This window comes from Mastomys coucha, unplaced genomic scaffold (assembly GCF_008632895.1).
Source record: "Mastomys coucha isolate ucsf_1 unplaced genomic scaffold, UCSF_Mcou_1 pScaffold20, whole genome shotgun sequence".
Taxonomy (NCBI): domain Eukaryota; kingdom Metazoa; phylum Chordata; class Mammalia; order Rodentia; family Muridae; genus Mastomys; species Mastomys coucha.
This window is the reverse complement of record NW_022196903.1, coordinates 62885168-62896494: the sequence shown is the minus strand read 5'-3', so window position 1 is coordinate 62896494 and position 11327 is coordinate 62885168. Positions and strand designations below refer to the sequence as shown.

The 11327-nt window shown below is 37.0% G+C and overlaps 2 gene segments (V, D, J or C); one reads left to right on the top strand and one right to left on the bottom strand.

Annotated features, from left to right (window-relative positions):
* The first annotated feature begins 5329 nt into the window (after positions 1–5329).
* LOC116099885 lies at positions 5330–5978 on the top strand. The segment is given in 2 exon segments: positions 5330–5416; positions 5623–5978. Coding segments are annotated over 2 exon segments (405 nt in total).
* Positions 5979–7576: 1598 nt separating this feature from the next.
* LOC116099884 lies at positions 7577–10265 on the bottom strand. The segment is given in 3 exon segments: positions 7577–7625; positions 9818–10094; positions 10211–10265. Coding segments are annotated over 3 exon segments (381 nt in total).
* Between the last annotated feature and the right edge of the window lie 1062 nt (positions 10266–11327).

Genomic DNA, 11327 nt, shown 5'->3' with positions numbered 1-11327 from the left:
TTTCTTTGTTTTTTTGGAGGGGAAACTGGGAATGGAGAAATTTACATGAAAATAAAGAAAATATCTAAAAAAAGATAATATGAAGTCAAAGACCTTTTCCCTGTGGATTAGTTTGTCACCCTATCCTTTCCAGAACATACCAAAATAATCAGAGAGAGAGAGAGAAAGAGAGAGAGAGAAAGAGAGAGAGAGAAAGAAAATAAAGTAAAACAGAGAACATACACATAGAGAGCCATACATGCATCCAAACCAAAATTCTATGACCAAAGTACATAATCAGAAGCCATAGTATGTAAATAAAAGACCATAACAGAACATCTTCAAAAGTACCATTAACTTAATTTTAAATTGGCCATCTACTGTTGAGCAATAGGCCTACCCTTAGTTTTGTGGGTTTTTTTTATTTTAACTTTTATTGGTTATTTTGTTTATTTACATTTCAAATGTTATCCCCTTCCTTGTATTCTCTTTGAAAACTCTCCATCCCACTCCCTCCCCCTGCTTCACAAGGTTGCTTCCCCAACCACCTACCCACTCCAGACCTACCATCCTAGCATTTGGGACATCAAGCCTTTACAGAACCAAGGTTTTCCTATTCTTTTGATGCCAGAAAAAGGCATCCTCTCCTACATATGCAGCTGGAGCCATAGGTCCCTTCACATTTCTTTTATTGGTGGTTTATTCCCTGGGAGCTCTCTGGGTTCTGGTTGATTGATATTGTTCTTCCTATGGGGTTGTAAACACCTTCAGCTCCTTCAGTCCTTCCCTTAACTCTTCCACTGGGGTCATGTGCTCAGTCTGATGGTTGTCTTAGAGCATCCTCATCTGTATTGGTCAGGCTCTGGAACAGCTCTTGACAGCCATACCAGGGTCCTATCAGCAAGCACTTCTTGAAATAAGTAATTGTGTCTGGGTTTGATGTCTACAGATGTCTATATATCCATAAGTGGGACAGTCTCTGGATGCCCTTTCTTTCAGTATTTGCTCCATTCTTTGTCCCTGCATTTCCTTTAGACAGGAACAACTCTGAGTTAACATTTTTGAGATGGGTATGTGACCCCCATCTCTCAACCAGAGGCCTATCTAACCTCTGAATATGGTCTCTTCAGGTTCTCTGCTTAGTTGGGTATTTGAGCTAATGTTATCCCCTTTGGGTCCTTGGAGTCTCTTGCTTTTCTGGCATCTGTGACTTTCTGTTGGCTAAATCCCCAGTTCCCCATGCACCATTGCTACACACCTCTCTTCAATTTCCTGACCCTCTGTACATTTCCCTCATCTACTTCCATACCTGATCCTGCTCCCCCTTTTTCTCTCTCCCTCCTCTCTTCTTCCAATCTCCTATACACCCTCTACATCCCATAATTATTTTGTTTCCCCTTGTAAGTAGTACTGAGGCATCCATACATTGGTCTGCCTTCTTCTTGATCTTCAAAGCTTCTATAAGGAAAAGGACACTGTCAATAGGACAAAAGGGCAACCCATAGTTTGGGAAACCATCTTTACCAACCCTACATTGAATAGAGGGTTAATATCCAAAATATACAAAGAACTAAAGAAATTAGATCCCACAGAACCAAATAACCCTAGTAAAATTGAGGTACAGACCTAAACAGAATTCTCAACTGAGGAATTTTACATGACTAAGAAGCACTGAAAGAAATGTTCAACATCCTTCCTTAATCATCAGGGAAATACAAATCAAAAAAAACAAAAAAAAACAAAAAAAAAAACCAAAACCTGAGATTCTACCTCACATCAGTTAGATTGGCTAAGATAAAAAAAATTAGGTGACAGCAGATGCTAGTAATGATGTAGAGAATGAGGAACACTCCTCCATTGCTGGTGGGATTGCAAACTGGTACAACCACTCTGGAAATTAGTTTGGCAGTTCCTCAGAAAGTTGGACATAGTATTACCTGAGGACCCAGCTATACCACTCCTGGGCTTATACCCAGAAGATGCTCCAACATGTAATAAAGACACATGCACCAATATGTTCATACCAGCCTTATTTATAATAGCCAGAAGCTGGAAAGAACCCAGATGTCCCTCAACAGAGGGATGGATACAGAAAATGTGGTACATATACACAATGGAGTACTACTCAGTTATTACAAACAATGACTTCATGAAATTTTTAGGCAATTGGATGGAATTTGAAAATATCATGCTGAGTGAGGTAACCCAATCAGAAAACAACATACATGGTATATACTAAGTGAATATTAGGAATAAAAGCTAGAATGCCCAGGATACAACTTACAGACCATATGAATGTCAAGAAGAAGGAAGAACAAAGTTTCGTTCCTCAATCCTACTTCGAAGGGTACCCTTGGTCCTGTGAAGGTTCTGTGTCCCAGTGTAGGGGAATGAAAGTGGGAGAGGGTGGGTTGGTGAGTAGGGGCAGGGAGGAGAAAATAGGGTTTTTTGTTTTTGGAGAGAAAAACCAGGAAAGGGGATATCATTTGAAATGTAAATAAATAAAATATCTAATAAAAATAAAAATTATAAACAAATAAAAAAATTTAAAGTGAAAAAAACCCAAAACCAAACCAAAACAAAACATAAAAAACAAAATAAATGTGATTTGTATACCCAGTAAGACTACATCCAAGAAAAGCTGAATTTTCCTTTGTGAGTGATTGTTTATTGGAAACAGCTTCTAAGTTAAATATGGGGCTCCTGTCTACTTACACTCTGTGAGAGGGATATTCTGTTTCAATATCCTCAGTTTCTAGGCTTATTATCATAGGAGTAAAAATCTATCCAAGATGCACTTCCACTGAATCTGACTTAGGTTACAACTTAGAAACTGGGATGGCTTCAAAAGAAGCTTAGCTTTTCTTAGTTTTTTTGTTAATTCCAAGATAAGCCCAGGATAGATTGGGACTCTGTCTCCAGAGTTGTAGAGAGGTACAATGGAGAGTATATTATCTAGATGTCACATCTCACACCTGGCATAGGAAACATATATTAAATACACATGGTTATACCCTGAATATACAAATAGCTTATATGGTACTGGGATGTAAAATCCTCAGTACCTTCCTCTCCTATCTGAAAGTCTCAGTGGTAGGAGTCCTATGACTGAGCAAAGTCAATTTTTTCTATGTTGGATTCTAACTAGCACTCACTCCTACACACAGTAAGGCCATGCTATTGAGAAACCTTCAGGAAATTGGACTGTGTCATGAACAAATGCAAATCAATAGAAGCAGAACGGTGCTCCTTTCAGATTTGTTATTGCCTATACTCATCTCTGTGGTTCAGTACAGATTGAGGCATTGAAGATGGCCCCGAAACCAGGCGTATCACAGGTTTATTCACAAAAAGCATGTTCCTTTCTGTGGCCCAGAGAACACTTCTGGTTCCTCTGTACTTTGCATGACTCCTGACATTAATTTGTCTACTGATGACAATGACTGCCCTTCTCAAACACTCCCAGAAATCTGATGAACTCTTATTCTCATTTTTCATTAGTGGGTATGAATTTATTAAGCAGAGAATTCCTTCCTGTTAGGTATTTTTTTTTCAGTGTTACTCTGAGATGAACATTAAAAGGAGTTGAAAATAAAACTTGAGGAATTATCATTATGACTGAAAGGACAAATCTGTTATCCAGCTAAGCTTGATTATGTTTATCGAGGTTCTGCCAAATGAGTTCAAATAAACCCATCTAAGAGCAGGAACTTTCCCACTTTCCATCAAAATACCATGAGTTTACAATTTTACACATGAAATCCGTTTTTTTTTTAGATACCTCAGATTACTGATCCTGCTTTTCTTAAGGGTCTCACAATTTATTTGTCCATATTTGAATATGTTATGATGAAGCTACCATGTAATCTATTAAAATTAAAATATAATTGTCAATAGAAGTCATCAACATTTGTGCCACAACAACTTATATCTTGATGTCTTCTCTGAGATTTTGTTGTTCTCAACTTACTTTGTTACTCCATTCAGTGGTTTAGCAAAGTGACAATTTGCCTTCATAAGGTGCCCAAAATACTACATTTCAACAGAAACTTGATTTCAAATTGCAAGTGTTTACCTTTTACTATACCTTGCTGTGTAGTATTAATATTTTCTCTTACTGATGAGTGGCAGCAGCAATGTTCAAATAACAGATAGCCACCAGCATCAGTAGTGTGTTACCCTTTAAAAACTACATAGGATATTCAACTATCTGTTGTATTAGGGTTTTATATTAAATGACTTGATACCATTTTTATCATAAAAAATTCTACATTATTTTAGCTGGTTATAACACCGTTTTAAGGGAGTATGTAGTATCTTTGAATGTGGACATAATGTGCTCAGGGGAACTAATTCACTTTAAATACTTTAGTAGCTGTATTTAAAACTTTCATGTTAATGTTTCTGTAATTAATGGTTACATGAATTGGATTGTAAGTGCATGTGTGTGACTGTGTTAACATTATTCTTTCTTATGCCTCTGACATCTTGGAATAAATTATAGCTCCTGTCTCCAATTTTCAGCAAATGAGTTGTTTATAAAGCACACTACTATTTGGCAATGATGGCTGTGAATGTAGCTTTTCCTTTAGACTCCAATCCAGAGTACAGGATCTTCATTTTGGCTGCACCACCAGAAGAGGACAGCACTGACACATATCTCTCCAGTCAACATCTCCAGACTTGGAGCTGTATTATAATAACACTTGAAAATGAACAGATCACTAATTCTCTCTTGAAATCTGTTTAATTTCAAAGTTTATAGGAACATAATTAAAATTTGCTGTAAGATCAAGTATATTTTTATCAAACTTATACAAGAATTTTCAGATTCAGGAGCTGTTGCTCTTTAATAATTACAGCATAATTTATTTGAAAAGTCTGGTCAAATATTCTCAGAAAATAATATGGTACAACCCAAAAAATAATAGCATAGTGCATACTGAGAATGATGGTTACTCAGATGAGTACATCTTCATGAACCTCCAGCCCAGGGTTCACTTAAATCCAACATGGGATAGAGTCCTGGAAAAATGATAGTTACTACAAAATTAGTACCTTTATTTCCATCCATACTGCTTGGTAGATCTTCCTTACTTAGAGAATCAAATTAAGTCAGACTTCACAAAAATACATGAGCAATACTGTCTGTCAGAACTGTGCACCATAAAGAACAGAAAGAGAAACAGTGAAATCTCCTCCCATTAGTTTAACTATGTTCACTTCAGATAAAGCATCACATGGGTTTATAAGCCATGAATGGCCTAACCTATATCTTGCTATTTGCATACTTCATCTTGAGGAGTCACAAATGGCTCAAAGTTGCTTTACATAGATGTACTTATGAGAAGAACAGTAACAAGCCTGAGACCAAGATTAGAAAACACAATGGATTTTGGGGTGCAGATTTTCAGCTTACTGATAATCTCTGTCACAGGTAACAGAGAGGGAAGTCTATGAGCTCATAATCCAAGATTCTTTTCCCTAGGGAAATTTAAGTCTAAGATAAACTTTTTTGTTGTTTTTGTTTTGTTTCTTCTGAATATTGGGTTTCTTGTGAATACTCTTAATATGAAGTCATTTTTGTATCTCTATTTCTACTAACCTCTTTCTCTTGTCATCATTACTTTTTCTTGATCATAGTGTCAAAGGGAGAAGTTGTGCTCAGCCAGTCTCCAGTATCCATAACTGCATCTCCAGGGGAGAAGGTCACCATCAACTGCAGGGCCAGCTCAAGTATAAGTTCCAATTACTTGCACTGGTACCAGCACAAGCCAGGATCCTCCCCTAAACTCTTGATTTATCGGACATCCATCCTGGCTTCTGGAGTCCTAGACAGCTTCATTGGCAGAGGGTCTGAGAGCTCTTACACTTTGACAATCAGCTGCATGCAGGATGAAGCTGCTGCCACTTACTATTGTCAGCAGGGGAGTACTAGCCCACCACACAGTGCTACAGACTGTAACAAAATGTGTTTTCTTCTAGCTACTTCCTTCTAGAAATAGAATGTTATTACTGGTTTGATTGACATGTGGCAGAATCTCCCAAATTGTCTTTAATGGAGTATTAATATTGTTTAGAGATTTTTTTTTTTACTTTCCCCACTTTTATTACTCCTAATATCTAAACTTTTCATATTATTCTGTTACTTCTACCAATTATATTAGTTGTCAGGATAAAAGACTTTCTCATGGAAATGTGCCTGGTATGTCAGCAGGCTACTTTGAGTTAGTGTTCAAAAAGTAACAGTGCAATAATATGGTTATATCAACCACTTCAAGACCAAAGAAACTATGTAAACAGCCCTATAATGCTTACGGAAATAAGAGCAGTCATTAAATTTTTTCTACCAAAAAAATCTCAGTGCTAGATTGTTTTAGTGCAGAATTCTACCAGTCTTCCAAAAAAAGAGCAAATGGCAATACTCTTCAAACTATTCCATGCAGTAGAAACAAAAGGAACATGGCCAAATTCATTTTAAGAGGCCACTGTTGTGATACCTAAAATATAGACTCAACAAAGAAAGATAATTTCACATCAATATTTCTTATTGATCATGGGCACAAAAATGCTCAATGAAATTCTTGCAAAATGAATCCAAGAGCCCAGCAAAAACATCATTCACTGTGATTAATATATAAAAATCTATCAAAGTAATCTACCATATAAACAAACTGAAGAAAAAGTCACACGATCATCTCATTTGATGCTAAAAAATCTTTGAGAAAATCCAACACCCCTTCATGTTAAAAGTTTTGGAGAGACCAGAGATTCCAAGCACATAGAGAAGGAACCTGAACTGGTTTTCTGTACACAGGAAGGACCCCCCAGTGGGGGAATATGGACAGGAACCCACCCAGAAAACTTTCCACCCAAAGTATGCAGTCTAAAAGACATGCAGGGACAAATATGAAACAGAGACCAGTGGAATCACTAATCAACAACCAGCCCAACTTGAAACCTATCTCATGGACAAGCACCAATCCCTGAAAATATTAATGATTCTCTGTTATGCTTGTAGACAGGAAACAAGTATAATTGTCTTCTGAGAGGCTCCACCAGCTATTGACTGAAACAGATGAGGAGACATACAACCAAGTATTGCAGGGAGCTGAACACTCTTATGGAAGAGTTAGAGAAGGAGAAAAGACCCCAAAAGTGATAGGAACTCCACAGGAAGACCAGCAAATTAAACTTGGCTGGGCTCTTGGAAGTTCTGAGAGACTGAGCCATAAACCCGACCATATAGTGGCTGCACTGAGGACCCTGGTATACATGAAGCAGATTTATAGCTCATTCTGCATGTGGGTCTCCCAACAACTGGAGCAGAATCTGTTCCTAAAGTTAGAATATGTTCCCCAGCTGGGCTGCCTTGTTTCTTCTCTGTAGGACAGGGTGTGCCTCCAGAGACTGTATCTCAGGCTTCAGCTGAATCATTTGTCTAACCCACAGAGATTTTTTTTTTACTTTCAATATATGGTACTAAGATCATTTTACCAAGAGAACTAATGAGATTTCTCAGCAAATAAAAGTGTCTTCCAATAATGAAACAAATTTATCTTTTCTCCGAATCAACATTATAAGGGAAGAAGGACTCTTAAGACTTGTCTTCTACTTTCCATGTGTGTGCTGTGGAATAAACATGTCTGTGCACAAATAATACAAAAACAGAATAAGGAAATGAATGTAAAAACTCATTTCCCTGAAGTCTAATTGCTACATAAAAAATTATACACATTTTATGCATATTGGACAAGTGAGCTGGGATTTTCCTATAAATTTGTTTAACCACAAACACCAGAGACATACTTCTCACTTTCAAAGTTTCTGCAAACCATATTTTCTATGACAATTATTTTTGTTGTCCATCAATTTTACATTTCACGATAGACACATGTGATCTACCTTCCTACTATTTTTATTGTCCTTTTAGACTACCATAGAGACAAATTCATGGGCTCACAGGAAAGACAGTACATAAGTTCTATATTTAGCATTCTTAAAATAAAAGCTTTCTTGTGGTCTCCAACCCCCCTTTTGCTTGGGAGCGACTAGGCTTCCATATACAGCCTCAACAGGCTGGAAGCTGGTGCTGGACACCCGCTGTGTGGAACCCTGACTGCTGCTCCTTAGATCAAAGACTTAGCAGGTCTCATGTTTATGTTAAAGGTTTGCTGGATCTTTCTTTCAAGATCCTCCTCTGGTCTGGTGTTAATGGATTTTCTCGTGTTTATGTTAGATGGGCAAGTTTCGATTTCCTCTGGGTCTGGTTCCTAAGCGTAACTATAAATACTGAGTGAATTTCAGTAGAGCTCTCTCTCTTATCACATCTACCTGGCATCTGTGTCCTTCCTTGTTAGCCATTTGCCTTCCCAGGACTCAATTAACCCAGTTCGTGTTTACCCATGGAGGAAGAGAGACCGCGGGGCGGTCCCCTTCACTTTCTGATTTGTAAAAGTGATGAAAAGAAGCAAGAGCAGAGGTATTCACATTGTAGATGACGATTTAGTAAATACATTTTCATTATCACTCCTCCAAGTGTTTCTGTAATACTGCAGTTATTAAGTGCTTGGTGTCTTCAAAAAGGACAGTTTTTCATGTTATTTTCCCATCAAGCAACACATTTTCTTTTTGATGGTCACTCCAGTCATACAAGTTATCTTATGTTATTTTTGCAATCCAGAAAATCCTGCATAATTCTTACCTATACCTTTGTTGTAACACTAGTCATGACCTATGCATAATACTCCATATGGAGGACTCACCCTTGCTAGTCTGAAATCAAAGCTCAGTTGTCCTTTTGTAGTGACTGCTATGATTCCCCAGGCTGCCTCCTCAAAATGAAGTTTCCTAGATCCTTCCAGGGACCCGAATCTCTTAGCTTATTCATTTCCCCTAACCCAGGAAGAATCCAGCTCTATTTACTTTTTGTTAAAATTAGACAATAATTTGTGCTCATAAATTATAGACTACTCTTTCACATTTCTAACAATCTGCATCAGAAGAAAATGAGGGGACTTTTGGTAATTTTGAGCATTAAGACTTTAATCACTTAATGAAGATTAGTGTTATTTCTCTATTTGTTAATTTTAATTAATCTGTTAATTCACATTGAAATATATTTCATGTAAGTTTCTTTTTTCTGCTTAATGTGTAAGTTAATCAAAGCTCCATTTTTGTTATTTTTTACAATGATTCTATGCTTACTGATAATACTCCCAAGAGCACATTCACATAGTATTAATTTATCCCTTGTCTCTAGTTATTTGAAAATTCAGTAATATCAATCATATTACACTTTCTGTTGTCAACATCAAATTTTAATTCAGACCTCTGAATCACTCTGAAAATGATATGCTTAGGCAGCCTGGACATACTGGGTAGGGTGCTCTGTATTGTGAAAGAATAGCTGAGTGTAGAATTTAGTATCTACTTCACACTTCAAGATCACCCAAGGCACTTAAAAGTTGTTACTGATATTCCATTATCATGTATTGAACTAATCACTTGAAATATTTAGGGTAGTTTCTGTTTTCCTTCATGAATCCCCACTGATACCTAATTGTGTCCAGTTTATAGACTTTTGTTATTAAGAAATCATAAGAGTGATTACATACTTCTAAAATTGTGATGATATGGTGGAGAGTTGGGTGCATGCCAACTCCTTGTACCATGCACAAAAGCCTCCATGTGTCCCTCAAATTCTGGCTGCATCTGAGAAATGCTGTCATCAGGTAAAAGAAAATTCAAGAGTCTGGACAGTTTACACTCTTACATCTCCTTCTTTGAGTGGTTTTTGACATTACTTGTATCACTGTGGTACAATTTATAATCTTGCTGGCAGTAATAAGTTGCAATATCTTCAGGCTTCAGGCTGCTGAGAGTAAAGGAAAAATCTGTCCCTGACCCACTGCCACTGAACCTGGAGGAAACCCCTGATTGCAAAGTGGATGCATAGTAGATTAGGAGCTTTGGAACTTTCCCTGGTTTCTGTTGGTACCAAACCATATAATTTTTAATATCTTCACTTGCTCTACAAGTGATGGTGACTCTGTGTCCCAGAGATGCAGACAGGGAGGATGGAGACTGGGTAACCTGAATGTCACATCTGGCACCTGAATTTGGAAAATTAAAAGCAAAAACCCATGCAATTAATGATAATATTATTTTCCAAGACAAGCTACATTAATCACAGTGTTTTAAGAAATTTTACACTTCTTATTTTCCTTACTTGTGAACCAGAGCATCATAAGCCCCAATAATATAGCAGATATCTTCATGTTCATATTGTGTCATATGCGATTTGGATAGAGCCCTGTGGAAATTGTAACAACCTGCTTAAAATATACTCAAGGCAGTGGGCTGTGCTTTGGACACATGCAAATCATCCAGAGCTGGCCAGAGCTAAGTACTTGTGCAGAAATGGCTCATTTCTGAAAAATCCCACAAGTACTCATTCCTACCACAGCAGCACAGAAACATTTTTTTCTTCTGGCTGATGGCTCATGAACAGGATCTTTCTATTATCTGTGAGTATTCAATGTGTTTCATTGCCCTAATCTAAGAAACCTCAAGGAAGTTTTTAAACTCTTTCCATTTGTTACTCTTCAGTACTACTAAGATCACAGAGAATTCCTCTTTGGTACAATTCTTTCACACTTTTAGTATGAAGTTCAAATACAAAGCAGTCATGAGCAACATGGTTTGTAAGGAAGGACAGATTCTATGATGCTTAAGCTATTGTCTTTAAGTAATTCTTCTATTTAGTATTACTTAGACTACTTCTACTATTGTTATCTAAGGTGAAGTTCATCTTGTTTCCCTTCTGAAGCGTGAAATCTCTCTCCCTAGCTCTGATTCCAGTTAAACATATCCATATGTATATGTGTTCTTGGATGTTTGCTGGTATTGGTTTCCTTCAACTCTCTCAACTCAAACTACTTTTTAAATAAGAAGGTTTTCCTTTACCAAATTAATCACTTTTTTGAACATGTTCTCCTCATTAAAGTTTCACATCTAAAAATAACAAATCTAATTCAGTTGCTGAGAGAATGCAGCTTTCATTGGCTGGTTAGGACAATGCATAGATTTCACATTTATTATCTATTGTATTTTTACCTAAATTATAGATTTTCAATGATTGTGGAAATTAACATTGAATGCTTTTTCAAAAACAAGCAATATAGTGCAATCTTGCACTATATTTAATAAAAGACATGTCAGTAATTTTCACTTGAATTTATTTTAAATTTATGATACAATGATTTAATTTCATAGATAGATGTAGGAAGCCGGCCCGCAGCGTTCCTACTTCCGTGGGGTTCCACGAACCGGGAATTTGGGGACCT